The sequence below is a fragment of the Emericellopsis atlantica genome (assembly GCF_019669845.1).
Source record: "Emericellopsis atlantica unplaced genomic scaffold F5Z01scaffold_4, whole genome shotgun sequence".
NCBI lineage: Eukaryota > Fungi > Ascomycota > Sordariomycetes > Hypocreales > Bionectriaceae > Emericellopsis > Emericellopsis atlantica.
The window spans coordinates 315,259-342,221 of NW_025764706.1; the positions used below are offsets into that span (position 1 = coordinate 315,259).

The window sequence follows — 26,963 nt, forward strand, 5'->3', positions numbered from 1 at the left end:
GAAGTCGAGGGGAAAACTCGACTTACATGAGGTTGTGGCACCACCTTTCCTACAGCATTATCGACAACTCGTAACTTACACTCTCGCCACGCCACAAGGAACATCACGGTCTCTGGAATCGAACACTGCGTGGTCACCATTGACAATATCTCACCCACTCTTACTACAGACTCGCGCATCAGCCAAACATGAGTGATCCGCTTGGCAGCGCAGCGCCATCTGGCGCCAAAGATGCCGTGCTCGTCCAGTCGGAAGCGATGCCCGAAGGCGCGCAGCAGGTCGAGGACTTTGACTTCAACAAGTTCACCGGGCCAGTCACAGCCGAGGACCTACTCAAAGGCATGTCACACATGGGATTCCAGGCCTCGTCGATAGGGGAAGCCGTGAGGATCATCAACGGAATGGTAAGGAATCTCTCTCGGAAGAAAAGCGTTGCCTCAGCGCTGACATGTTGCAGCGGGAGTGGAAAGACCCAGAGACTGGCGATGGAACAACCATTTTCCTCGGGTACACATCCAACATGATCTCCTCCGGCCTCCGAGGTATCTTCCGGTGGCTTGTCGAGCACAAGCACGTCTCTGCTATTGTCACAACGGCAGGCGGCATCGAGGAGGACTTTATCAAGTGTCTCGGCGACACATACCTCGCGTCTTTCAGCGCCGTAGGATCCGACCTCCGCAAGAAGGGGCTGAACCGGATAGGCAACCTCGTTGTGCCCAACGCAAACTACTGCGCGTTCGAAGACTGGGTGGTGCCAATCCTGGACAAGATGCTCGAGGAGCAAGAGGCCGGCAAGGGAACGGACGACGAGATCAACTGGACCCCATCCAAGGTGATCCACAGACTCGGCAAGGAGATCAACGACGAGCGATCGGTGTACTACTGGGCGTACAAGAACGACATCCCCGTCTTCTGCCCCGCCTTGACGGACGGCAGTCTGGGCGACATGCTGTATTTCCACACGTTCAAGTCCTCGCCCCAGCAGCTCAAGATTGACATTGTGGAGGATATCCGCAAGATCAACACCATCTCTGTGCGTGCCAAGCGGGCGGGCATGATCATCCTGGGTGGCGGCGTGGTGAAGCACCACATTGCCAACGCGTGTCTCATGCGCAATGGTGCCGAGTCGGCGGTGTACATCAACACGGGGCAGGAGTTTGATGGAAGTGATGCGGGAGCAAGACCCGATGAGGCCGTCTCGTGGGGCAAGATCAAGATCGGAGCGGACAATGTCAAGGTGAGTCAGACGTTACGATTCACTAATAATTCACGCGGGGCACTGCTAACTCATGTTGTGTAGGTTCATGTTGAGGCTACAACTTGCTTCCCATTGATTGTTGCGAATACCTTTGCTAAGGGTACTACTATGCAGTCGGGCGCTAGTTAATCAAGACTCCAACCATATCCAAAATCAGTAATACGCTGAGATAAGAGCAGTTGCTCAGGTGAGCTGCTGCACATTATCAGACGTGAAAATGCTTTTTTTTTTTTTTTTTTTCCTTTGTTGTTGTTACATGTGTTTTTGTTCCTTTTTTCCTTTTCTCGCATTGTCGTCTGTCTGTGCGTTGCGGGAATGACAAGCTGTCTGTCCGTCCGTCTGTCGAGTCCGGATTGCTCCCAGGGTATGAAAATGTTTGATCTCATGGACGCCTCGCCCCTTTTCAAGCTGGATGATGGAAGCAAGAGCGCTTAGTTCGCCTTGGCCGTCTTTCGGGTCAACTTCAGCTTGATCTTGGACGGGGCAGCGGTTGCGACGGCTGCTTCGCGTGGCTTGCGGACACCCCCATAACGCCTGGAGATGAGCTTCACACGACGTCCATCGGCCAAAAAGGCCATGATGCAGCCTCGGCCATCACTATGATTGGGCCACTTGACGGTGTAAGAGAGAATGGTCTTGTAGATGGGGGATTCCGTAGCAGGGACGCGGATAGCCGGCGTGGTGGCGGGGCGAAGAGTCGAGACGCTGGCCATGATGATGATGCTTGAGGCGTGAACCAAATGAAAAAGAATGAAGGGATTCGGTTGGAGTTGTTGTATTAGTACAGGCTGATCTGATGGTTGATACAGTCGATACCGGTGTAGATGATTGTGTGTGTATGTGTGTAAGGAACAAAGGTGTCCTCTAGACAATGCAGCGTGACAAGAGCACTTATAGCGAACGGGGAATAGGTTGCGTCTTTTTCTTCATTCTCTTCATTGAATTTTTGGAAAGTATAAAGAGTTCTTTGTATGATTTGGCCTTGTGCACGCGGAGGGTTCACTCCAGTGGTCTCGTAGCGGCAAGGCTAAGACAAATAACCAAGTCTCGACGATGGTGACTCAACAGACAGCGTAAAGATAATCTCAAAGTGTAAAGACATTTGAAATAACTTACCCTCATCACAGGTCTCTGCGTTTCAAAGGGTCCATGTTCAGCGATTGGTTGCTTGCGCACGTCAACGGGCAAAGTATCCGCACCTTGATAACGTAGTAGAGAAACGAGGGACCATTACCACACCAAGCGCCACAGGCATCATTGACAAAGCCCCGTTCAATCCGCCTGCCCAATTATGCTCTTGAATGCCCTCAAGCTTCGCTCCCATGCAGCCTTGCCTTCTCCGTCAGCCCATGTGCTCACCAGCTCCCAGCCTTCCAAGTCTTCGCGCATGTGGCGCTCACGGGTCGTCCCGTTGAGAACACATATTTTCCCTAGCCCCATCACTAGGCAGTAGAAAGCCGCTGTCTTGGTTACTCGAGCCCCCTGGGCCACTTCCTCAACAGCCGTGCTCGCCAGCATGTCTGGGTTGGCGCTTAGGGTCCAAAAGCTCTGGAAGATGATGGCACCCTGGTCGTCGGTGCACCATCGCTCTCTGAGCTCTACTTCGTACTTGGTGGGGGCATGAAACCTATTCTGGATGATGGCTGGCTTCACACGTGACTGCTGTAACAGAGTCTCCAGAACCCCTGAATCTCCGAGGAGATTGGAGATGCCGAGATAACGGATTTTGTCGGGGACGAATTCCTCAAAGCACGACCAGACTTGTGCATTGGAGGCGTCGTCCTTGTATGGCGCGTGAAGAACAAGGCTGTCCAGATAGGGTTCTCGGTCTTCCTCCACACGAAAGCACACCAAGGACCCGAGAATGGAGGTTTCCACTTGCGTCTTTAGGGGTGAGGTCGGGTCGTATGGCGCTTGGCCGCGTTGGCCGGATGCAGATGTGAATTTGGATTGAATCTAGGAAGTAATTAAGCCATTCACGTTTGTGAGATGTATGGTGATTGCGGCGCATGGTGACACACCCACAGATCCTGGCGCCTGGCAATGCCCTCGCGGATGGCCCTCCTGACGCCTTCTCCGACACCTGCCTCGTTGTAGTGCTTTGGCTGGGCAGCAGTGTCAAGAGCTCGAAAGCCGGCCTTGATGGCCTTGTACACCAGATCGGCTGTCTGCTCCATTTTCCAGGCTGTCCCATACATCATACGAGGCATGCCAGACCTTCTGTCGGTCTTTAAGATACGTGAGTCGCTTTCTCCATCGCTGGCTTCGTCTTCCCTCAGGACAAGATCTCTGTAGAGCAACGGGATCTGTGCTGGGGCCTGCATGTTCGCCATTGCTGAGAAGGATCGATTCGGAAATCGGGACGGTACACCGCTACGCTTTCAGTAGCTAGACACGGACAGGGTTTTCATATGAGTTGCTCAGGTAAGGTAAGGTTTGCAAGACTTCATCTTGAGACTCGAACGATATGGTGTCGATGGAGGGGCAGCGTGACGTAATGGCATCTCCAACCCAGAGACTTGATCCGAGGGACGTTGCCTGAGGGGCCTTGTGGACAAGTACGATACAGAATCGTGCCGGAGATATTCCCCCCAGCTGCTTGAACATATTCTACATCGACGACGTATCGATGTGAGAGATATGGTGATATGCGCATGTAATCCGCTTGCTCTAGCTGCCAAGTTTGGAGGGTGTCCCCCACTTGCTCTCCGCCATGACCGTCATCAATTGACCTTGCAAGACGCGGGGAAGCACCGCCGCGTGGAGGCAGTTGGAGGAGAACGGTGCGCGTTCCCGGAGCTAATCAAGGGCGAAGAGACAATAACATTGAGTCTTGAGGAGGAGTTTTGTTCCCAAAGGGGCACTTGCAGAAGGACAATGTCGACTCGGCGGCATCGAGATTGCAGCGACCCAGATCATATGGTCTGCTGGCAAAATTGCTATCGAATAGCCTCAAAGAAGATGGGGTAGATCAATTGGTAATAAGTATCTGGAAGAAACAAATACGTAGTAAGGAGGTAACATTAGATCTGCTGGACCTGCCCCTCATACCTTACCTGGTAAAGTATTTAATCGACAGCGTCCATCGCGGAGCCTCCGTTCACTCTCCCATTTTACCCCTCAAGCCAACATCGCTCCGTCAACACTCCTCCCGCCTCACAACGCCCATATACCAACTGCAATCATGGCTGGCGATTCTCCTTACACCGTGAAATGGGGCATCCTTGCCACCGGTGGCATCGCCGAGACCTTTACCAAGGATCTCCTCACCAACCCAGCCATCCGTGACGTCTCCGATGTGAAGCACGAGCTCGTCGCCGTAGCCTCCAGCAGCTCCGCCGACCGTGCTGCCGACTTTGTCAAGCGCGTGGACGGCCTCAGCTCGGTCAAGGCCTACGGCTCATACGCCGAGCTGGTCGCGGACCCCAACGTGGACATTGTCTACGTCGCCACGCCGCACAGCCACCACTTCCAGAACACCATGCTGTGCTTGGAAGCCGGCAAGAACGTGCTCTGCGAAAAGGCCTTCACCGTGACCGTCGCCCAGGCCAAGAAGCTGGTGGACAAGGCCAAGGAGAAGAACCTGTTCCTCATGGAAGCCGTCTGGACGAGGTGCTTCCCGCTGAGCATCAAGGTGCGCGAGCTCATCAGCTCTGGTGCCATTGGTACCGTCTACCGCACATTTGGTAAGCTTGTCTTCTCGTTCCCATAACGCAATGAGACAGCATCACTGACACTCTTGCGTGCCCCGCAGCCGATCTCAGCTTCGGCAAGGCGAACCCTGACGGCTCCCTCGATTTCCCCGACACCAACCGCATGGTCTCCCTCGACCTAGCCGGCGGCGCCCTGCTCGATCTCGGCATCTACGCCCTCACCTGGGTCTTCCAGTCCCTCTACCACGTCCAGCCCGAGGCGTCCAAGGAGGCGCCCAAGGTCGTCTCGGCCATCAACAAGTACAAGACGGGGGCCGACGAGCAGACGAGCATCATCTGCCAGTTTCCCCAGCACGCGACCATGGGCATCGCCACGACCGGCATGCGCGTGGCCACGGACCCCGATGGCCAGAAGACAGCCGGTGCGGCCATCCGCATCCAGGGCTCCGAGGGCGAGATCCAGGTCCTGCATCCGGCCTATCGTCCGACGGCCTACCGCGTGATCAAGAAGGACAGCGACGGCAAGGTCGAGGTCGTGGACTGCCCCATCCCCACGGATCCCCAGCGCAACAACTGGGGCCACGGCATGTTCTGGGAGGCCGACGAGTGCGCGCGCTGCCTCCGGGACGGCAAGAAGCAGAGCGCGTTCATGCCCTGGGAGGAGAGCGTTGTCATCATGGACGTGATGGACCAGGTTCTCCAGCAGGGCAGCGTGACGTACCCGGCTCTCATCACGACTGATGTGTACGACGCCAAGAGCCCTCTCAACACCGGAAACCAATAGGTCCTCTAGATGTACAATAATGATTAGTAGATTATAGAATGGGCTGGTTTATGCGCAAGCTCCGGCATGAGACATGGTAGTCGTGACTCGTATGCCGGCGAGCTGCAACCCCAAAACGAACCGGTTCGCATAAAGGCGCATGAACGCGTCCAAGTGTTCTTCCCGCGACATGTAGCGAGCTGTAGCGCCAAACGAAGAGCGTGGAGTTGCAAAGATTTGTTCTCGTCATGGTAGGCGCCGGCTGTGCCGACAAGCTTTGTCAAGATGAGGGTTCATGACTCGAATCACTCGACAGAACCGGATTTCCCTTCCGAGCAAGAATGAGGCTAGGTGTGAGCGAGATTGCACAAATGACATGGCCGAGTCATGATTGATCGTGGGGTCCCGCTCCTTGTGCTCCGAGTGTCATTGTTTCATGATGAGCGCGTGCAGGCTTTCCATCTAGGAAAGTAGTTCGTTGAAGCAGAGGAGAATCTGGTTTCAAGGCCCATTGTGGGTTTGTTTCGTTCATGTTTTGACTGGTGAGGCAGAGGCTGGCTCGTCCATGCTGCAGGGTACCTACGAACGCAGCTTTCCTTCGCTGCAAAGCCTGCAATAGCAACAAATAAATATAGAAAAGTCAGGGGGGTTGACGTGCTAATTAATGACAAGTCATGGAGTCAATCAACTAGATTATTCTTCCGAAAAGGTCCACTTATTGTGTTGACGTGAACGGTGAACGAACCCATGGAGCAGCGCCAAAGCATGAACCACCACCAAACGCGCATGGCACTCTTCCAGTCCGACAACATTCATCCAGTCCCCAGCAAGCAAGCGTCGACTCACGTTGGCGCCGACACACACGTCAGTCAGTCATCCCAACGTTCATTCAGACAAGAACACCGAACTTAGCGTCCGCGGACGTAGTCCTGTGGTCTGTCTACGCACACGCCCTCCCTGGCCACAGCATGTCATCCTCATTTGAACCTCATCAGCGGCCGTCACCACCACCACCACCAGCCCAAACTGGGCAGCAGCAGCCTAATAACGCAGGCCATGATCGTGACGAGGATGCCACCGCCGCCGCGTCGTACGAGGCCACACACGTCCACAGCGTCTACAATGCCATTGCGCCACACTTCTCCGCCACGCGCCACAAGCCCTGGCCCTTCATCGCCTCGTTCCTCTCCTCGCTGCCCACTGGCGCCGTTGGCCTAGACGTCGGCTGCGGCAACGGCAAGTATCTCGACGTCAACCCGGGCCTGTTCCTCTTCGGCTCCGACAGGAGCGACGCCCTCGTCCAGCTGGCCCAGACGGAGCGCAAGGCAGAGGTCGTCGTCGCCGATGGCCTCGCGCTACCCTACCGCCCGGACAAGGCCGACTTTGCCATCTGCATCGCCGTCATACACCACCTCTCCACCCGGGCCCGGCGGCAGGAGGCCATCGCCAAGCTCCTCGCGTGCGTGCGTCCCGACGGTGGCATGGTCCTCATCTACGTCTGGGCCCTCGAGCAGTCGTCCAGCCGCCGGGGCTGGAACGAGGATAGTGCCCAGGACACGCTCGTACCCTGGGTCATGCGCGCCAAAAAGGGGTCTGACGACGCCGACAGGACCTTTCAGCGCTACTATCACCTCTACCGCGAGGGGGAGCTCGAGGAGGACGTGCGGGCCGCCGGTGGCTTCGTCAAGGAGGCGGGCTACGAGCGGGATAACTGGTACGTCATTTGTGAAAGAACAGACAATGAAAAGCCAGGTTCATGATGAAACTTCTCTGTGGTGGGTGCCCACGTTCCGTCGTGCTTCTGTTGCGTGTGACCTTTCCATGGCTGTCAGAAGCCTTCGTGTAGCCTCCGATCAGGCAGTGAGCCTTGAAACCTGCGTGAGTCACAACAGAAAACGGGTCACGTCGGTTCTCGGAACGTGCCTGTCGAGTCCTCTCCCAACTCACGCAAACACGCCCACGTACGCCCTGACAAACACCTCGTCCAAGGCCCACTGGTGCATGTGCACTGTCGCTGCTTAAAGATTCACCTGTCCATTAACTCTCGAGTGTTTGCTGCCTATGCTTCGGAGATGCTGTCTATCTTGTGTTTCTTGAAGGCTTCCTTGTAAACGATGCTTGCTGTTCCCAATCCTGAAATGCCCGTCGTTCCCTTCTAAAGTGTGTCGTACTCCTTTCTAGATGCCCTTGTCGTTCCCTTGCCCGTTGTAAAATAGTCCGTCGTACATTATGATGCCGCTCCTTCGTGTCATGTCGCTCAAAACAACCTCGCTCGCTTGCCATGGAAGATATCAAAACCACAAATGCAACAGCTGGTCACCCGAAATCCGGACCCCCAGGTCTGCATACTCAAACACTCTGCTGCCCTCTGGCCTGTTGCGCCATCCACCAAGACTTCTAGTTCGACACTTGCTCTAGTTTTATTCGTCGGCGCTGGTTCGTGTCATGGTAACTGTTCTCGGGGCTCGCCGGTCGTTTGACACCTTGACGCTCCACAGAATAGCGCGTGTCTGGCCCCGTTGGCATGTGAGGGTGGTATGGCCCCGGCGTCATGGGCACACCCTGCGCAGGTGTGTTGTCATGTGGACCGTGATAAGGCGCAACACCAGTTGTCATCTCCGCGATGCTGGGTAGGAAGGTACCGCTGGCACTCTGGGGCGTCTGACGAAGCTGTACAGGTGCCAGTGCTGGTAGTGGAGGTTCAAAGGAGCCTTCGACTTGCTCCGTTCTGGCGGAGAGAGGAGGCGGGGGCATCGCTTCACGCCGTGTGCCGATCGCTTGGGGTCTGCCAGTAGCGGGCTGTGAGCCATAGTCGTACGCCGTTGCAATCTCGAGGGGGACCGTGTCATGTCGGTATGAGTTGTAGTCAGTGCGGGAGGGAGACCTACGACGCCTCGCGTCGGCGTTCACTGCTGCCATGGAGAAAGGGGTCGTCCCAGCCCTCGCAGCCATGTCAACCTCGCCCATGGACCAGTGCATGGCCTCAGCTGCCCTCCAGGGCACTGCCAGCTCTTCCGCCACCTTGGACCACATCTCCGCCTTGAATCTGTCAAGTGTCAGTTTTACGGATCAAAAACATTCTTCAAATCAGGGCCGCCAACCTTTCGTAGAGCTGTGCGAGCTTGTCCTTGCGCTCTTCCGTCCAGTCGGGTCGTCTCTCTAGATAGTTCTGGTAGTGTAGTCGACAGCTGATGGCACTCCTGCCGGGGATCTGCTTTGAAATGTCTTCCCACTTCATTCCACTGCCTCGAAGCTCGATGATGGTGGCGTTCTCTTGCGCAGACCACTTGCTCTGCCTCTTGGCTGGTTGCTCTGATCCCTCCGGCGTTGGCATCCTGCGTCGGCCGCCGGACCTAGTGGCAGGCACGGTCTTTCGCCGAACACTGTGGGATGTTGAGGTGCGTTGCTGTGCACGCGCCAGCGCCGGGTCAGATGACGGCGGTGATGCCGACGTGATCGTTGCTGTTGCCATCTGGCTGTGTACCGGCGAGGGCTGCGCTTGCTGCTCAAAGCGTGTAGAGGCTTGGGCGCTGGGCCTGCTCGCATTGCGCCCACCTAGGAGAGTCTGGAGATCCACGTTGACAGGAGGGTTGCTCAAGCTACCAGAGGAGGCTTGGGCGGCGTGAGATCGAGAGTTGCGGTATCGGTCAAAGCGTGCCTGCGCAAAACCAGTTGATGCAAGATGCCCTGCCTGTAGGAGGCAGACCGGAACTTGGCTCTGTAGTTGAGCCAGAATCGCAACTGGCTTTCCACGCCGTTTGTCGTGGATAGTCGCGTGTCTGTTGGTGCTCGAAGGAATGTCTCAACTCCAGGAAGCACAGAGCAGGATGAAGTAGGGGGTATGATAGAAGAGAGGCCAGAATAGCCTCGCCGTATGGGAAGGCGTATGTCGTCGAATTATGGGAAGCCTACAACCTTGTAGTCGGGTGCTGATTGGTGATGCGCCAGCCAATAGGGCAATTGAAGGGGACGAGTCGAGTCTGCGATTAGGACGGCGCCAACGACTTTGAACGAGATCTTATGCTTGAGATTTGGCACAGGAGCTCGAGTGACCGTATTTGAGACGCAAGAAACTAGGCTCAGGTTGGTGCATGAAGTATGTGTCTGGTTGGGAAACGTCGGTAGGGGCAAGGCCGTGTAAGTGATGATCCACGACCAGGGACAAGGCGCCGATTCACGTCGGGCAAGGTAGTGTGTTTTACGGGTGTGCAAGATGAACGTCAGGGAGCACAGAGAACGGTGACTGACGAACAACGAACTGGGCCGCCGGGTCGTGGTTTGCGTATTCTCAGTGTAGATTTGAAGAAGGTTGATGGATGAGCAGGGTGTGGTGGTCGTCTTCGGTGTCTGTTTAGCAATGACAACGTCAAGAGCTGTGTGTGACAGCGCTCCGGATAGATAAGTACCTAGTCAGGCAGCGATCCCGTAGCCAGCCAGCCAGCCAGGCCAGCTAGACTAGCATGGCCTCTCCATCAGGCGGTATAGAGATGTACGTACACGGACGCTTGTTGCCATGAAGAAGAACGGTCAACGGAGGAGGGGTGAGGCTAGCACACGGTGGCGTGCCCGCCAGAAAGCCATCATTCAGGGCAGGACACCATTGGCCTTGGCTTGACCTTGACTTCCAGCGTTGCAGCGCGTGGGGTCGCCTAATACCGCTGCACCTCCTCTTCGGAACTCGATGGGTATCTGCACAGATATTATCAAACAGATCTAGAAATTGCTAGGAGCATGGCCCAGGCACCGATCCCCGTTCCAACAAGGCTGTGGCTGAGGAATGTCAAGCCCGTCCTAGAGAGTCGGACGCAGCGCCATGGCAGGGGCCAAAGGGGATCTCCGTGACCCCAGCAATGATCTCAACATCCCACGGTTGGGCTGCTAGGGACGCCGAACCACTTGCTGGTGGGCTACCTAGGGTTCACTGGCTCCCAAACCAAACAGGATCCGGACATCTTCGTCGTCAGGACCTTTTTTCTCTCCCGCTCATTGATGATTGTCTAGTGCGCAGCCGTCCAGTCTCCAGATAAACGGAGATCACAATGCACTGGAGACAAACAACAAGGCCCAGGCGCAGGCAGCGCGGTCTTGCGCGCCGCAGCACTGTAGGGGTGCGCTCCCAACGGGAAGCAGCCGCGATGGGGACTGGCCAACACATCCCACTGCCACGCATACGTGCATAAGCATGAAGCCATACCAGCCATAAGACGTACCTTACCTCGCCAGGCGGTACGTCTCCAGTCGTTGCGAGTCGTCGCCCTGCTTCCAATCGCTCTCTTATTTGCCTCGCGCCGCGTTGCTTTGCTTGCCTAGCCAGGCTCTGCTCTGCTCTATTGCTTTCGCTTCTCGCCTCGAGACAGTTTGCAAAAGAAGCCCGGGAGTGGGGGTAAACCCGCTGTGAGATCCGACTCGATGGGGCAGACTGGGGTCAGCCACAGCCGGCGCGGCTGTTGATCCAACTCGCGACACGAACAGGGAGATGTCGTTGCTTACCAGGCGTCGGTGGCCGCGACTTCGAGTTGGGCGGGAAGGCCGGGGTGTTTGCGCTGAAAGGTCGCTCGCTCGCACGTCCGGCTGGCTTGTCGTTCGCGGAAGTAATTTAGAGGCGCTATTGTGCATGATGATGATGATAATAATAGTTCTTTCAAGTTAGCTGCCCGAGCAATGGGCATGAAACTGAGCCGACAGGGGCAGCGCGGCGTATGCCGCGTGCACCGTGGCGGGAAGACGAGAAGACGTCAGGCACCTGGTAAGGTAAGGTAAGGTAAGGATAGCACATTCGGTGCCTGACCTTTTGGGCCGGCCCTGTTGTCGTCGCGAAGAAGTTCGTCCAATGCCTGATGACAGGCTGAAGACCCGGGGAAAAGCAAGGCAAGGTACGTAGAAGGAACATCCGGTCCCTGCGCACCTTCCCCACCGCATCTATCATATAATCATCACTACCAGCAGAAGCCCGAAAGTGCGGAATCAGCGACAGCAAACCCCAGCAGGTGCCTCATTCGGGTCAAGAAGCGAGAATAATGGACAAGGAAGGAAGGGGCTGGTCATGCGTGCATCCAGTCTGTTCTGGATCTTAAGGTATGCCGTACTGCTGCTGAGATTACCGTTGATAGAAAAGTTTGCCCTCTAATAACAAATTCAGACACCAGCTCGCTCGACTTCCTGGTACTTTGCGTCCGCGCTTCTCTCCTCTCGAACAACGCTGAACCCTGCTCTCACATTCTGAACTAGCCATTGACGTTGCATGCCACTACTCCCACAGTTACGGCGCATTACTTGTTGTTATTAACCTAGGATCTTCCTGGTTGCAAAGTGTTCGCGCGCGGCGGTGAGCCTCGAATAGTACATACCTGCGTATCAACAACATGACGAGGCAGGAACTCCGCCATTTCGACACATGGCGACGCTCCGCATTTTCAATGTTCACGAACTACACTACTCGCCCTCTTCAGCTTCATCGCGCATGTTCTGATCATTTTGGATGCGTGTGCCCAGTCGGCTCTCCTTCACGTCCGTGCGCGTCATCTCCATGGGGTGTCGACCACTCGTTTGTCATCGCATATAATAAGGGCCGGCTGGGCTGCCTGCAGTGACTTGCAGGGCAGACACATGTGCGTTGACACACACAGCATGTGTGTCACCAGGGGCGAGGCACACGCCACACATCCGACAGGAACGCGGCTAAACAGTGACTGCCGATGGACCGCTGCCGCCGACAGTACTAATAAGATACGGTGGTTTCTGTCGCAGGTGAAGAAGATGGGGAAAAAAGTCAGAAAAAAAGACGCCTAGCCCCGCTCCGCTGGCTTCAACTACGCCCAAGCCAGTTCGCATCCTGCATCACATTGACGCAGCCCTTGAGTAATCAGTGGCGGACCTCCTGTATGTGAGCATCCTTGTGAGGTTGTGGAACAGGCGGTCAGTGGCATTGACACCAGATCATTTCCGTTATTACGCCAAAAGGAAGCATGGCGCAAGACAGCGGACAACCTGAAAGTCATCGTACATTGACTGACAGCAAGGGCAAGGGTTTGCCGATGAGGGTGTGTAATGTGCTGTCATCATTCAGGCTCCGGGGGTCCAGGGACGCACCCTTCCCCCACGCAAGAGACGAACTTCGTGTGCCAAACTGGCACATATAACAGTGTACATACAACTCAGCCACAGTAGACCGACACGCGGACACACACTCCAAAACCTCATCGCGCTGGCGCAGTGAGGCTAGGGTAGGCGAATGCATATTGGCTGGCGGGTATCAGTCCAAAGTCAACTCGAGTTCATCACCAGCGACACCAGCAGCCAGCACATCCTCGCAAGCACTAACTTCATAAGTTTGGCAAATTTCGAGCTGACAGTACTCCGTACCGTTCACCATTCTTGATCGGATCGTCCCAGCCCTAGCTGGCTCTCCACTTCGTCAGGGTCCGCCGCTCTCGACACCGATCCACTATTATGACGACGGCTGTGAGGCGGCGGTGAACGACTGGCAAACCCGTGTTTGTGAACACCACGAGCAGTTGTTGGCGACACTCATGCATTCTGCAACCCGCCAACCTCTTCTCGCTAGCGTGGAATATTCCAAGTAATACGGCAATATCACACCGACTCTGTTCGGGGCCGATTGACTTTACAGCCCCCGCCAAGAAGTCGCCTCAGAAAATCATTGATGCCCAACCATTTGATCTAATAGCATGCGATCTATTATGACATGTAACTCCGAGGGTTTTGAGACAACATCACAACAGCCTGTTCACTGGCCCGCACAACGTACAGATCTCTCACAGGGCTTCGAATACATATTAATAGCATGCAAGTGTCTCCTCGGGACCGAGGCTATTGGGCGGGTCTCGTGAGTCTGCATTCATGCATGTATCTCTCGCCACGGCTCTTGGGCGATCATTGCGAGCGGAGCTTTGGGCGCAATATTATCGTAACTTAGGTCAATAATAACTATATACGTAGTTTCGTCAACGTCCTCATGTCCACAGTCGTGACTGCGCGAAATATCAATCTCTCGACAGGTGACTATAAAGCACATGTCTGTGGTCCTCAAGCGCGGCGGGATCAAAGCCAAGTGACTGACAAACGGTCAAGCCTCGCTGGATATCAAACAAAGGCAGTGCTCAAGCTGAGTTCATGCACAAACAACAGGCGGGGCCTCGACAACTTACATACATATATGTGTTCGGGGAAGAAGACTGAGATATGATAGACATACACCCCACGCTACTGTGACTCGACGTCCTCCGGCATCAAAGACTCACAAGAGCGGTAAAGCAGGAGTCATAACAAGTGTGACGAAAATTCTGGCGCAAGATCTGCTGAGCGGTGAGCAGGCATTCGGGATACTTGGTGGGAAGGCTTGATGCTGTGCAGACAGACTTGTTGATCGGGCACCAACAACAGGTACGTAGCATCAACTAGAGGATCGTTGCTCGACAGGGGACATGAATTCGAGTGGCAAGACGATACTCATTGAATGAGCCCTAGCAGCCGTGGGCTAAGGCGCGGGTGTTGACTCGAGAGCAGATAGCCTGGCGAGTTGGGACGACGGTGACGAAGAAGTGCACAGCCCTGACAAGTTGGTTCATGCGAGGATGCGCGGGTATACAAAGTAAGCGACTGGAGCCTGACGGAACCGATGCCAGTGGACGGAACGGAGAGACCGAGTTCCGCCTCTCGGGCAAAACGTAATTGTAGCAAAAGATGCGAAAAAAAGAGACATCAAACGAGAGGAAGCACCTATTGTTGATTATGAGAAAAAGAAAAGAAAGGAAACTCCGCAGGCCTCGTCTGCGTAACAAAGAGTGAATGCAGTGCGACAGCAACAAATTGACCTGTCAATTTTGGAGGCGCAAAAGCCAGGCCGCCTCTCGCAGCAATTCAGCAGGCCTGATGGAGAGGCCGTTTGGCTTGAGCGGCAACAACTTGGCATGTTATAAATATGATAGTATCAGCTGAAAGTTGCAGCTCCTGGCCAGGTCGCGAACAGGGTTTGTTGGAGACGAGTGCACGGTATGGATACTCGCCCTGCGTCTTGGGCCGCAGATCGGGCTCGTCGTGATGCACAGCATTTGGCGGCTCAAGAGTTAGTTGTCGACGCAGCGGAGAGAGCAGACATGAGTCCCAGCTCGTTGGATTGGTAACTAACTACCAACCCATATCAGTATGCGCATTGATCCCATTCTGCGCTGAGTGCAGCCGGTCAGGCGGCTCAGGTCAGACCGACCAGCGAATTGGGCTGAGTATCGGTGCCTCGTCGAGGCCTGAGAGGCAGCAGCAGCAGCAGCGAGATAGAGCTTGTTGTAGCCCGTTTGTCGGTTCTGCATCAGCCCACCGCGGGCGACGAAAAGGCACCTCCTGGATCCACGGCCGGGCTGTTTATACTAGCCGCGAGGATCGTTGTGATGTGTCGAAGATCTGCGCAAATGCCGGCGACTGATCAACGTCCATCTCAGGGGGGGCTGGGACGTGGCTGAAGATGGCCTGCCCGGCAACTGTGGCTGGGTTAGGCAGTCAACTGAGCCACAGCCGTTGGGCACCCCGCGTGAGGATTACCGCCTAACTTAGTGGTTGTACCCCCACCACAGCCTGTGGTGGCGGCAGAGAGCAAGCCCTGTGCATACTCCAATCCAGTCGTCCAGGCCTCAATTCACGACAAGGCGAGAATAGCTTCACTCATTGACTGGCCCCATTTGGTCAGAGCTTCGTGGCCCAATATCCCACAGATCGATCCGCCACCCCAACTCGACATCCGTCTGGGTCAGGTCACCGGGCAGCTGTGGATGTTTCCAGGGCAAGCGGCAAGCCCCTGAACTCCAGTCACCCCCGCGGGCATATCAACCTTTGGCAACAGCTCACCTTGCACTGCGACAAGTAGGCGTTACTATGGCCGACATTCCCCTCCAGGTTGTCTCGGACAACTCAGCGTCGGAGCGACGCATCACACCGTCATGGACAATTGGCCAGCTCAAGGCAAGACTTGAGCCAATCACTGGTGTGCCTCCTCTGTCGCAGACGCTCAGCCTGAAGACGTCCGATGGCCAGGTCATACCTATCGAGGCGTCTGATGAGGATAATACACGACTGTCGGCGTTCCCTCTACAAGCCTATGCAGAGCTTCGTGTAAGTTGCTCGAATCTATCTTGCCACCTACCTAGTCCCACCCCCTTTCATCCCCAGGCATGTACTCAGGCAGGGATGCTCCCGTGGGCACCGTGATAGCATAGGACTTGCCATGGCCTGCCAGACGTATACATCATCATGGGTGATTCACCTCGCTAACATATCCACAGGTGGGGGACACTCGGCCACCAGGCGCCAGAGAGAACTACACGGACACGTCAGCTGTTGACAAGTATGTCATGCCCGAGGAAGAGTACGAGAAGAAGTCGGATTCCGTACGCGCTTGGAAGAAGGCCCAGCAGCTGGGGCGTTTCGACCCCAACGCCCCAGATCATGAGCAAGCACGGATTGCTGCCCTGGAAGCTGACATTGCCCAACGCGACATCACTCCTGGCCGACGATGCCGCGTCGGTGGCGATGACACGAGGAGAGGTGTCGTCAAATACGTCGGTCAGGTCAAGGAGATACCCAACGGGGCTGGGCCGTGGGTTGGCGTACAGCTAGATGAGCCGGCTGGCAAGAATGACGGCAGTATCCAAGGAACCCGGTATTGGGGCGAGGCATCGTCTATGAAGCATGGTGTTTTTGTGCGGCCTGAGAGAGTGGAAGTGGGGGACTTTGAGGCTATGGATGATTTGGAAGACATGGAAGAAATCTGACTTGTAACCTGGTCCAGTGTTTTCGAGAAGACCACGTACAAGAGGAAACGTCAAGTCTTCGGACAGAGCTCAATTTTATGTGCCTATTCAAGCGCAGGTCGAGAACTCACGCATCCATTCTTGTGATACTAATGACTCCGTAAGCTAGGTAGCGTTCGACAAGCATCAAGGCAGTGGGGAAATACATGTGAAACCGCTTCGATGGACTGTACGCACGAAACTACCGGGTAACTAGCTCTTTGCATCAGCAAAACCTCGGGAGTCGCTGTGAGCGCCAAAAATAGATTACGTTATTTCGAGTGTGAGCGAATATACAACGGCGTGAAATAATATATCCTCAGCATTCGAACATGTGACGCGTCGCAGTGACAGTGAACCTTATTTTGAAACCTGTCCCTGAGGAGGAAAAAGGGGTTCGGTCCCCTACTCAGCAGTTTCCAGGCCGTCCGTCCGACAATCGGGGTTGTCTCAAGCTGAGTCAAGAATAAGCTGCGTTTTGGAAGGCCGACCCGACCACCAAGGGACCTTTCTCTGACCGATGGGCTGCCGAGCCAATGCCCAGGCGACGCCGAGACAGCGCCCAGACCTGGCTGCGCACCACATTTCCTCGTGAACATGCCAAGAAGCAATGGGAGAAGCGGTACAACGAGCTGACGATAGCCAAAATCACTGCCTTTTGATTTCCTGATAGTCAGCAGTCAGTCGATAGAACATGGCAAGGGACTGAGGATATATGTCGGATAATATTGGAGTCGAGCTCAATCACGGCAGTGAGGCTCAAGCGGGATTCGCAGCCACGTAGGTGGTCCAGTCGCATAGGCCTGGGCGGTCTTGGGGCTCCACCCGCGCCAAGGCCCGGCCAAGCACATCTCGAATGCCTGGCCAGTGGCCACTGGGAAAGCGCGGTCGTGACTGAGCCGTTCCCCACGCTGGGTGCTTCTCAGTTAGGATCAACCGCATCGCGCCTGCCTATGCCCGGATAGACAAGCTAGTCCAGTATGTAACCTGTATATCTCTTCAATGTGCAACTTCATCCTTTCACCTTTGCACTCCAGTCGTTCCTTGGTCTGCCTCTCGTCTCACCCTCGACGACGTCCTCGTACTCGCGCAGAACCGACCCAATTCACCTCCCGACCTTCCGCTCGCCCTTTCATTGAGAACGGAGTGGATCGATCCTGCACGCTCTCCGTGGCCGATGCCTCCGTCCGCGACGGATGAAATGTGAGCTTCTTGGCGCTGACCCGGCTCGAAACCACCTACAAGCAGACTCGACAAGTCAGAGCGACGGTCGCAAGCCGTGTCGTCGTCTCCATACAGCCCTACGAAGAGGGCCCCTCTCCCGAGGTCCGGCCAGGAGCAACAGTGCCACCATGCGTTTCCAATGGACGGTTCCAAGCTCTGCGCTTGTCATCTCCTCCGTTGTCCGTTGTGTACTTGGCGAACACGGTGTCTACGTAGAAGCAGTAGACGAATTACCCTCATGGGCTACAGACAACACGTTGCAATTGCAGCTGTCCGCCGACTCGACCAACTACGCCGTCATCCCACTCAGCGAGAGCCTCACACTGCCCAGTTCCGAGGCGCAGAAAGGGGTAAGATCCCCGTCGACTCAGAAATCGGAGACTGCGATGCTGACCTCGTCTTCTAGAATGTTAGTATCAAAGGCAAATTGAAGGCTGTTACCGAATCGAATTACCTTGATTTCACAAGCCACGACGATGTAGCCTACATGAGCTGCGACAAACCGAACGACGATGCGAGCATTGATTCATCCCACATGATCCAGGAGTTGATGAAGCAAACTCCCAGGGCGATTGTGCTCTACTCCACCTCCAATAACAGGTGTGCTCTGAGGAACAGACAGGGAGTACGATACACCAGAATTCTTTCCATGGTGGATCCGGGAGAGGCTACGACCGTGCTCAGCCATCTCAACGGTACAGACAAGGGCGAAACGGTTGGTGTCAAGATGTACGGCAACATTACGAATCTTGACATTTCGGAAGACGAGCACAGTCAAGGTAATCACTCGGCTGTTGCCATGAGTGTTCTTTATAGTATAACAGGACTGATCACGTTCCTTTTCGTCATCATCGTCGCCATTGGAGTCGTCAGAGCCCATCGTTATCCGGAACGCTACGGACCAAGGCGTGCCAACGGGGGCCGTCCTCGACAGAGCAGGGCCAAAGGCCTTGCGAGGGCCGTTCTGGACACGCTACCAATTGTCAAATTTGGGGACAAGCAGCAAGCCAAGCCCGATCCAGATCTAGAGATGGAGACTGCAACCACTGAAGGCCAGTATCCTCCGGCACAGGGTGTCACACCGCAGTCTACGCATGGACAGGGCGAGCCGAGCACCAGATCCTCTTTTGCGAGCTCTGAACTCACCTCTACCACAGGCACAGGGGTTGCGGAGGAGAGTCTTCGGTGTTCCATCTGCACAGAGGATTTCAGAGTTGGAGAAGATGTTCGGGTACTCCCATGTGATCATCAATACCATCCTCAATGTATCGATCCTTGGCTCATCAACGTTTCCGGAACATGCCCTCTATGGTAAGTCGCAGGATGCAAAAGCCAAGAAAGTTTTGCTGATCAGTCCCAGTCGTCTTGATCTGCGCCCTGGGCACAATTGCTCAGTTGGTTATTCACCAACTGGCGAGCAGGTGCTGCCACCTCCGCTTACCTGGGAGCTTGATGAGCACGAGACTGTTCCCGACTCCTACCGCCACAGGCTATCCCGTCTCTTTGACGTGAATCGACTTAGACAAGCATCCGTGGAGGAGCAGATGGAGATGCTACGGCAGCTGCGTGAAGTTAGGATCGCCCGCGAGGCGCCGGAGGCCGGGTATGTGCAACCCTCGGAGGCTGAGGAGCGTCAGCAGGGTGCACGGTTCGCAGGTCGGTTGCGAGAGCGGTTTCGCATCGCGACCAGGGCCCAATCTGCGAACGCAAGCTGCTGAAATACGTCGACGGGGAGCGGCCCCCCTGATCGAAGCTGGCACCTTCGAATTTTTGTTGATGAAGGCGTTACGGTTTGCAAATGACTCTGGACAGATACCACAAGAGCATGGCATTGGAAGGCGTTGGGGACCACAGATGCGCGACGTACGGGCGATATGGCGAGGCACCGCCACGTTCAACTGTCATTTTGCTGGCACAAGGGAGAAAGAAGTACTGCATATACCCAGGTCTTTACGATTATCTCGGCTTGTCGATCGAGACAATGCATTGTTGTTATTTCCATGAGATGGCGCTTGATCGTGTGTAAGGCCGTCCGGCTTTTAATCAGCTTGCGCTTCCTTTTCCTGGAGCTGAAATCATGGTGTCAGACCAAGTTTCCCAGCTATGCCCAGTGAGGCCGCACAATTAACCGCGGCAGCGAAAATACGCGTGCGATCGCGGCCTTCGACATCGTCATACATATATGCACATGGCTCGGGCCTCTTGGGCCAAGAGGGCCCCAGTCATGTGGGCGTCGACTAGTTTGTCGGCATGCGACCTTCACCCGCCTCGGCTGGCGATGAACACATGCAGCACCAGGCGCCATCGGCCAATAGCCTGGTGATCCTATGAACATGAGTGATGATCGCCCCAGGGTTGTGTATGCCGATTCTTGTCGGTTCGCTCTAATCGCAGAGCCCCAGCACATTTGAAGCGCGTGAGAAACACACCATTTGGGGATGAGCCACGCAGAACAAATACCATCTTGCTCTGGTAAAGTCTGAAGAACCACTGACCGATCACTGACGTGCTGCGATCTCTTGGAGCGCTTCTAGACTTGCGCGCATCCCCTTAGCTTGCCCTGCCTCGCATGAGCCGCGTCTCTCTCGTTTCTTTTCTCCGAGTCCACGCCGCAGTCCACTGCTCTCCCTCCTCGCGTGCGGGCACACGCACCTCATGTCGCCTCCATGCATGCCCCAAACCCGGCGATGGGCATGCCTTGATGTCCTCGTCCTTAGCAGATGTGGGACAATCTGCTACCAATGTCTCGGGTGCAGCTGTCTCATAGGAGATCGAAGAGCTGGGCCGCAGCCTGCAGGGTGCGATGTGGCTTTCCCAATCGTGCGGTTGGGGCTTCGTTCGAGAGCCTGAGCGCAATCGTACTGTAAGGTCTCCGAAAACACATATACCGATGACCGCTCCTCATGCCTAGATTTCCGAAACTTGAACGGTGAGCGCAAGTGCCGACCACTCGACTGTTGAGGCTTCCATTACTGGCATTGAGAGAAAACTTCCGAGGCCTTGGAAGAGCACTCTGTCTTCAGACGCTCCGTGGATCAGAGCAGATCAGCACAGTATGGCACCAAACGACGAGCTCCATGGACCAGCGGGGGGCGTACCACTGGGCGGGCAGGTTATGAGCGTGATAGTCTCACTTGCTGCGGTCACTGTCCTGACACTCTTCCTCAGTAGGTCCACGTTTCTATATCTTGTGAACATTGCGAAGAATAGCGAGCTAAAACATCACAGCAAAACGATTCCTGGTGATCCGAACTTGGCGCAGACTACCATTCGTGGTATGGTGTAAGTGGTCGTTTGCTGTATACTCAAAGACCATGTGCTAAGTTTGCTGGCGGTAGTGGTGTTCGCAATCTACGTCGACTCGTATGCCTTCGTTGTCGCAACAGCCATCATCCAGCATGCACTGGGGGTGAACTCCAATATCCTCATCTGTCGAGGAGCCATCCTGCTTTGCTTGGCGTGCTATGTGACCACAAAGGTACGTCCCCTGTTCCGGCGAGTTGACACCAAGGCATCTACTCACGCATTGCAGATAGTCAGTACTAGGCTTCCTTACGCTCTTGGTCTGCCAACTAATGTGTCAAGCTCATCTACCTTTTCCTCGTGGAGAAAGCTGTACGTAGCTTATGTACCGGCCCCAACAACACCACTAACATGCGTGACAGTATATCATTCGCGGGACCACTAAGCCTCGCATGCGATCCCGACTGTACCTGTTCAACTCTTTTGGCATGATCAGTGTGTACATTGTGGTGGTCACCATGAACTTCATCTTGTAGGTTCACTAGCAAGCGACTTGCAAGGGGGGGGCTCGATTGCTAACAACGGGGACCAGCCGCATAACACGTATGGATGAGAACGGACAGTGTATCATTGGCATGGAAAAGCTTGCCATGATCCCGCTCATCACCTTTGACGCCATTGTCAATGTGTATCTGACGATCATCTTCCTCATCCCCCTGAAGAGTGCGTACTGTTGTCACCTCGGCCAAACTCACGTACAGGCGCTGACCAGCAAGACCTCTACACCTTCAAGAACATGCCGCGCACGGCGGCCAACCTGCGCCTTCGTACCGTGGCGTTCCGTACCTTCTTTGGTGCCGCTAGTACGCTTCTAAGCAGCATCACGTCAGTTGGCCTACATTCTGCGGGAGCAGGCAACTAACAATCACAGCAACCTGACTGTCCTCATGGTCCTCAATGGTGAACCAGGATGGGTCTGTCTCATGCTCTGCAACTGCGATAGTGAGTCTCTGTCCACCGCTGAAGTAGCTTATCGCTAACAGCCCGAGTCCTGTTCTCGGCCATGGTCATCCAATGGGTCACATCAAAGGACAACGCCGGGACATCGGGCCACGACTCGCTCACCGCCGACAACAGCGCTGCGCGAAGGGGACGGATCGTCGACGCAGTCCGGCGCACGGGCTTTGCATCAGAGACGATATGCGCCCGATGCACACCACCCTCGTCACCGGCTGAGATCGCCCTCGTGCCCTCGGTGGCCACCACGTACAGCAAGGATTCGTCCGACATGGCCGACTTGAAACTCGAGAACCATGTTTTGATCACCACGACGATTCAGCGAGAGAGCAGACCAAACGACGAGGGTCCGTGTCAGCGTCTGAGCAGCATGAGCGAGGATCATGGCCTGCCAAGGCATCATCACTTTGACAATGACGCAGTTGGCGCCGACAGCGTCGCGCGAGATGCGCCTGGATATCGCGGGTCAAGAAGGATGAGCTGCGGTCCTCAAGGCTCAGACGGATACGTGACTTCTAGAACGATGATTACAGGAGGGCAACATGGCAATGACCAAGGAGAGTCTCCTTGCTGAACTTCGTGGAGGCATCACAAGCAGGTTCCAGTGTAGCAATAGTTCACTTACGCATGGACATAATCGCAAATTTCAAACGACAGCAGATGTCCAGCCAGGCATTATTTCATGCACAGGAGCGTGATCAAGTTTGTTTTAGGCAATTTTTGGCATTGCTGGTCATTGCACGTAACATCTATCTAGCCTACCGTATATCGGTGGCTCCCTTTTAACCCTGTCCCTTGAAACATCCTAGCGCCGATCCCCGTAGCAAAACGATTGACATTCCCCTCGAAAGGTTGAGGGGAAGGAATGCAACAGACCGGCTCCAATCTGGATGAGATGATCGTACAGATGGCGGGAGTCTCGGAATACTGGAAGCATACCAAGGACATCCTGCTCCGAGCACAAGAGACGCATATAAATTGGATACCCAAACACACTGCGCCTTTGTCCTATATCTCCCAATTGTTGACGTACATACCCCCCGAAAATGTCCTTTGAAAAAAAGTGGGTTTCCCCATGACAAGAAGTGAACGTGACCGATGCCGGTCGAATGGTCATCGCCTACGAGCAGTCCGCTTAGGCGACGCTGGCGTAGAGCGAGCCAACGCTGCTGAGGGAGCTGACGCTGGACATGAGGTTGCCCTCGGAGACCATGAAGTAGGAGTAGGCGTCGAGGTACTCAACGGCGTCAAGCTTGGGGATGACGGTCTTCATGAAGTCTTCCTTATCGGCATCAGAGCCCGTGGGGGCAAACTCGGTGAGCCAGATGGGCTTGTTGTCGCAGATCTCGTGGGCCTTCTCAATGTGGTCGAAGAGAGTGTCGGCGTACTGGGCCTCGGAGTACCAATGGACGGCGCAGAAGTCAATGGCGCAGCCGCCATCCTGAGCCTTGCAAGCATCCATGAAGCTCTGGAGCCACTCGAGGCCCATACCAGGGTCACCAGAGTTGGTGACGGCGGGAGAACCGATCAGAGCCTGGCCAGCGTAGGGGTTGATCAGATTGGCGTGAGCAGACGCGGCCTGAGACGGGCTCATGTTGGACTGTTCAGGGTGGTCGGGCTCGTTGAAGGACAGGATGGCGGGCGACCCAGCGTCGAGGGCACTGCGGCAGTTCTGGTCCCAGTCATCGGTGTACGGGGAGGAGTCGCCCCAGAGCATGGGGATGTACTGGATGTTCTTCTCCAAGCTGCCGGGGGCAGAGCCCCAGCTGTAGGCCCAGCGGCAGGACTCGCAAGACTCGGCAAAGATGTTGGCCATGTTGGCATCGTTGTAGGCGATACCACGCTTGCCGGACACGCCAGAGCCAGAGCCAGAGCCAGAGCCGCCCGAAGGCGTCTCGGGCTCCTTGGAAGGCTCGGGTACGCTAGGGAGATCGATGGAAGCGCTGATCTCAATGATGGGTTCGGCAGTGGTAGAGGCAGGCTTCACCGAGGTGGCCAGAGTGGTAGTGGGAGCAGGGGCCACGACGGGGGCCACGGCAGGAGCCTGGGAGACGACGGGGGCCACAGAAACAACAGGAGCCTCGGGGACCACGGGGTTTTCAGCGACAGCCTGCTTCTCAGCCTGGGGAGCTTGTGCGACAGCCTCCTGGGAGACCTGCTGAGGAGCCTCGGCCACGGTAGTGGGCTGAGACTCCTGGCCGGCAGTAACGTACACAGTCGCTTGGACGGTGACCCATTCGGTGTGCATGGCGCGCTTGGCAATCTCAGCACGGTGGAGGTGACGGTGGGAGTTGGCGGCGACGGCCTGGCCAGTGAGGACGGTCAGGACCGCGGCGGTGAGGGCCTTGGAGGTCAACATTGTTGCTGTTGCTGATTTGGTTGGGAGTGAGTGTTGGCTTCGAGAGCTGTCCGACGACGGATGTTGGATGTGGGATTGAACGACAGAGAACTTGGACGACCGGTCGCTAAGTTCAAGTGATCAAAGGTGTATATGAAAGAGCGTTTGTCTTTGGTGTTCTGGTGCGGTGTTGGTCGGCACAGCCGAAGGAGTGTCAAGCTGGCAGTCTGTCAAAGACGCGTGAAGGAGAGTCAAGCAGCTAGCTGCGTTGGGTATTGGAAATGAATGTTTGGTGTCGGTGAACAGTTATGAAGAGGGAGGAAGGGAAGAGGGAGAGAAACAGTGTCTCTTGAGGAAGAGGACCAGGCGCACAATATTCAAAAAACGAACCGGCCCACTGGCAACTGGACTCGTCTATGTGGGTGCCTCCCTGCCAGTCTAACAACTCGTGTCCCCTTTCCTTCGCATCGACCGCCAATCGGGGGCTTTGCTGCTGCGCTTGCCATGCGCAGCACTTTGGTCTGGCCTTCCGTTCTGCCGCCACCCGTGATGAATCGTGGCAGGTTCGGCCGTACCTGCTTCACTATCGTTGCTTCTAGCAGGGGTGCCGACATATCGTTGCGGCCCCACCTCCCAGTCCGTCCGCATCTTCTGTCGGGCAGTGGGATCCGAGCACGGCTGCCAGCAGGCTTGCCAGCGAAGCAAGGTGTCTGTTTGTGTGTGTGTCTGTATGGAGTACGTAAGTGTACGTGACATTGGGCGCAAATGCGCCAGCCAGACTTGACTCCGTCAGTCAAGTCTGGCTGACATAGACCTGCCCTGGGCGCCTGCGAAGCGCTCATGTCGCTGGTCTTTCTCCCCTTGCCGCCGTATTGCGCGGTCGTCGTCAGCCAGTGGGCGGTGCCAGGCAGTGGCCGGTTTAACCGGCCGTTCAGTCAGCTCACCCAGGTGGACTCACCCAGGTGACCAGTATGGCGCCTCCGGTCATCATAGCCGCGCAACCGCTACTCCGTACTCCGTACAGCAGCAGTTCTGTTACTTTCTGCACGTATTGGCCCCCTCGGCAGGCAACCAACTGGGCGCGGACTGAAACAAGCCAACTGTGGTGACCACCTCTAGCACCGGCTAGTATTCAGGTACAGCGCCGCCACGACCCTCCATCACAGACGACGAGCCAGTCGGCTTGCTTTGTTTGCAGTGAAGCTCCACCGCATTAATGCAGGAACATAAAAAGGAGCAAACGGCTCAAGACACACCGGCGCTACTCTTTGCACTGTGCAATCGATCTCGCTCGCGCACTGCTCTCACTTTATTGTTGGTCGCCTTTACAGTGCTGGCAACAGTGACACCGTGTGCTCTCAGTGTTCAGGCCTCCAACAAGCAGACGACGAATCGATCCACCAAGAAAAGTGCCAGTGTTCTCGACTTTGGCCAAGAACTTCCCACCTGGGACTCGATTGATCATGCCCAGGAACCTAAGGAGTAATACGTGCAAACAAAACTTTTGTATCCATATTAAGGCAATAGTGCACAATATCATGGAACCAACGGACTGGCCCGACTGGCCTCCTTTACCTTAACTTTTCGGTGCTATCCGCCTTCGAGTGGCAAAAGAAACACTGGGTCGACAAATGCGGAGCCTCAATCGCGATTTTGGCAACCTCCTCTTGAGTTTTCCTTTGTCTTCCAACAAGGTCCGAGTCAGTCAAAGAGAGCTTTTTCTTTGTTCTTTTCTTGGTCTGAGCGTCTGGCGTCCCAAGCTGTCGGCCATTCCCGCTTTGTTAGTCTGGGGCGTACCTGACCGCCACGTTGACACAAGGACACTTGCTCCGCCCGTACCTGGACAAGTGGAGGGCAGGATAATCGGGGCCGGACTGCTGCACAAGAAACAATGTCACTTTGTTGGTGCACGGCAGCCAGCATTCCAGGTTGAAGCCTCTGCGTAACACGAAACTGTCCTTGGTAACATTCGCCCACCCTGGCAGCCCCTCAAACGCCAAGCACATTGAGCAAATTCTTTTGCGGCGGCCCAAGGAGTCTCCCGATGGCTCCATCAAAACCCCTGCAGAAAGCCGTCGGGAGTGTAGCGTCGTGGAAAGCTTGTCATCTCTATGGACGGCGAGCTGCCAATCAACGAGCGCCAGCGCATTGGGACCTTGGGCGATGCCAAGCGATTCAGGTTCAGACCGATCTTGACAGCTGTTGATCTTTGCAGCGTCCGTACCGGGTCATCAGGCAGGGTTCGAACTTGGAACATGAGCCCAGCCGCCTACGCAGTCTACTAATTATCTGGCCTGGCATCTCAAACTTGTTCTCGAATCTTTAGGCGCGTTAATCAGTCAACAAGATGAGCTCAACCGACTGCCAAGTATGCGCGATCCAGTCATACTCGCTGTTGGGATGTGTACAGGGAAAAAAACTCTTCTTGCGTGGGTCACGCGATGTGTGTCCATATCACTCGTGGGCCAGAAGTGAGGCTTCTGACCAACAAGAGGCACCTTTGGAGGGAGTTGGGTCCGTACAAGAGCGCTGAAGACTCTGAAATTTGAAGTCAGGGTAGCTAACTTGCTTAAACGTTAATCGAAAACTTTGCTGGACCCAGTATCGTGGTAAGCCACTTCCAGGAACAGGAGCGAACCACACCCAGCCGACCCATAAGAGTTTTCCG

The 26,963-nt window shown here is 55.4% G+C and overlaps 10 protein-coding genes across 10 annotated transcripts; 7 read left to right on the forward strand and 3 right to left on the reverse strand.

Moving 5' to 3' along the window:
- Positions 1-188: 188 nt before the first annotated feature.
- On the forward strand, positions 189-1,387 carry F5Z01DRAFT_616779 (Deoxyhypusine synthase; the record flags this gene model as incomplete). Its single annotated transcript, XM_046260933.1, has 3 exons — positions 189-404; positions 458-1,237; positions 1,301-1,387. The coding sequence occupies 3 exons, from the start codon at positions 189-191 to the stop codon at positions 1,385-1,387; spliced, it is 1,083 nt and encodes a 360-aa protein (XP_046121375.1).
- Positions 1,388-2,250: 863 nt separating this feature from the next.
- F5Z01DRAFT_389748 (NADP-dependent oxidoreductase domain-containing protein) lies at positions 2,251-3,744 on the reverse strand. Its single transcript, XM_046259476.1, has 2 exons — positions 3,280-3,744; positions 2,251-3,214 (listed from the first exon to the last, which is right to left on the reverse strand). The coding sequence occupies exons 1-2, from the start codon at positions 3,589-3,591 to the stop codon at positions 2,531-2,533; spliced, it is 996 nt and encodes a 331-aa protein (XP_046121376.1). The 5' UTR covers positions 3,592-3,744; the 3' UTR covers positions 2,251-2,530.
- A 563-nt stretch (positions 3,745-4,307) lies between these two features.
- F5Z01DRAFT_718268 (uncharacterized protein) lies at positions 4,308-5,695 on the forward strand (the record flags this gene model as incomplete). The annotated part of the gene is made up of 2 exons (XM_046266549.1): positions 4,308-4,960; positions 4,984-5,695. Exons 1-2 carry the CDS (start codon positions 4,443-4,445, stop codon positions 5,693-5,695), a joined length of 1,230 nt encoding a protein of 409 aa, XP_046121377.1. The 5' UTR covers positions 4,308-4,442.
- A 473-nt stretch (positions 5,696-6,168) lies between these two features.
- Positions 6,169-7,657, forward strand: F5Z01DRAFT_389745 (S-adenosyl-L-methionine-dependent methyltransferase). The gene has a single exon (XM_046259475.1). The coding sequence runs from the start codon at positions 6,643-6,645 to the stop codon at positions 7,432-7,434; it is 792 nt and encodes a 263-aa protein (XP_046121378.1). The 5' UTR covers positions 6,169-6,642; the 3' UTR covers positions 7,435-7,657.
- Positions 7,658-8,071: 414 nt separating this feature from the next.
- F5Z01DRAFT_671053 (uncharacterized protein) lies at positions 8,072-9,008 on the reverse strand (the record flags this gene model as incomplete). The annotated part of the gene is made up of 2 exons (XM_046264643.1): positions 8,072-8,720; positions 8,776-9,008. The coding sequence occupies 2 exons, from the start codon at positions 9,006-9,008 to the stop codon at positions 8,072-8,074; spliced, it is 882 nt and encodes a 293-aa protein (XP_046121379.1).
- A 6,551-nt stretch (positions 9,009-15,559) lies between these two features.
- F5Z01DRAFT_616493 (tubulin specific chaperone cofactor B) lies at positions 15,560-16,455 on the forward strand (the record flags this gene model as incomplete). Its single annotated transcript, XM_046260919.1, has 2 exons — positions 15,560-15,796; positions 15,967-16,455. 2 exons carry the CDS (start codon positions 15,560-15,562, stop codon positions 16,453-16,455), a joined length of 726 nt encoding a protein of 241 aa, XP_046121380.1.
- A 1,370-nt stretch (positions 16,456-17,825) lies between these two features.
- F5Z01DRAFT_671055 (uncharacterized protein) lies at positions 17,826-19,415 on the forward strand (the record flags this gene model as incomplete). The annotated part of the gene is made up of 3 exons (XM_046264644.1): positions 17,826-18,047; positions 18,104-19,008; positions 19,058-19,415. 3 exons carry the CDS (start codon positions 17,826-17,828, stop codon positions 19,413-19,415), a joined length of 1,485 nt encoding a protein of 494 aa, XP_046121381.1.
- Positions 19,416-20,650: 1,235 nt separating this feature from the next.
- On the forward strand, positions 20,651-22,640 carry F5Z01DRAFT_390102 (uncharacterized protein). The gene is made up of 10 exons (XM_046259477.1): positions 20,651-20,864; positions 20,926-20,979; positions 21,036-21,175; positions 21,230-21,232; positions 21,283-21,312; positions 21,363-21,472; positions 21,533-21,663; positions 21,717-21,825; positions 21,872-21,942; positions 21,990-22,640. Exons 1-10 carry the CDS (start codon positions 20,753-20,755, stop codon positions 22,529-22,531), a joined length of 1,302 nt encoding a protein of 433 aa, XP_046121382.1. The 5' UTR covers positions 20,651-20,752; the 3' UTR covers positions 22,532-22,640.
- A 20-nt stretch (positions 22,641-22,660) lies between these two features.
- On the reverse strand, positions 22,661-24,699 carry F5Z01DRAFT_646005 (glycoside hydrolase). The gene has a single exon (XM_046262876.1). The coding sequence runs from the start codon at positions 24,314-24,316 to the stop codon at positions 23,093-23,095; it is 1,224 nt and encodes a 407-aa protein (XP_046121383.1). The 5' UTR covers positions 24,317-24,699; the 3' UTR covers positions 22,661-23,092.
- Positions 24,700-25,324: 625 nt separating this feature from the next.
- On the forward strand, positions 25,325-26,369 carry F5Z01DRAFT_390195 (uncharacterized protein). The gene is made up of 2 exons (XM_046259480.1): positions 25,325-25,777; positions 25,823-26,369. Exons 1-2 carry the CDS (start codon positions 25,512-25,514, stop codon positions 26,094-26,096), a joined length of 540 nt encoding a protein of 179 aa, XP_046121384.1. The 5' UTR covers positions 25,325-25,511; the 3' UTR covers positions 26,097-26,369.
- Positions 26,370-26,963: the final 594 nt, after the last annotated feature.

Bases quoted from the DNA above. Each gene is read 5' to 3' on its own strand.
- F5Z01DRAFT_389748 (XM_046259476.1), bottom strand. From the start codon at position 3,591: ATGGCGAACATGCAGGCCCCAGCACAGATCCCGTTGCTCTACAGAGAT. The intron at 3,215-3,279 runs GTGTGTCACCAT...ATTACTTCCTAG, and splicing joins CCAGGCGCCAGGATCTGTGG to ATTCAATCCAAATTCACATC.
- F5Z01DRAFT_389745 (XM_046259475.1), top strand. From the start codon at position 6,643: ATGTCATCCTCATTTGAACCTCATCAGCGGCCGTCACCACCACCACCA.
- F5Z01DRAFT_390102 (XM_046259477.1), top strand. From the start codon at position 20,753: ATGGCACCAAACGACGAGCTCCATGGACCAGCGGGGGGCGTACCACTG. The intron at 21,473-21,532 runs GTAGGTTCACTA...AACGGGGACCAG, and splicing joins GTCACCATGAACTTCATCTT to CCGCATAACACGTATGGATG. The intron at 21,826-21,871 runs GTCAGTTGGCCT...TAACAATCACAG, and splicing joins ACGCTTCTAAGCAGCATCAC to CAACCTGACTGTCCTCATGG.
- F5Z01DRAFT_646005 (XM_046262876.1), bottom strand. From the start codon at position 24,316: ATGTTGACCTCCAAGGCCCTCACCGCCGCGGTCCTGACCGTCCTCACT.
- F5Z01DRAFT_390195 (XM_046259480.1), top strand. From the start codon at position 25,512: ATGCAGGAACATAAAAAGGAGCAAACGGCTCAAGACACACCGGCGCTA. The intron at 25,778-25,822 runs GTAATACGTGCA...TTAAGGCAATAG, and splicing joins CATGCCCAGGAACCTAAGGA to TGCACAATATCATGGAACCA.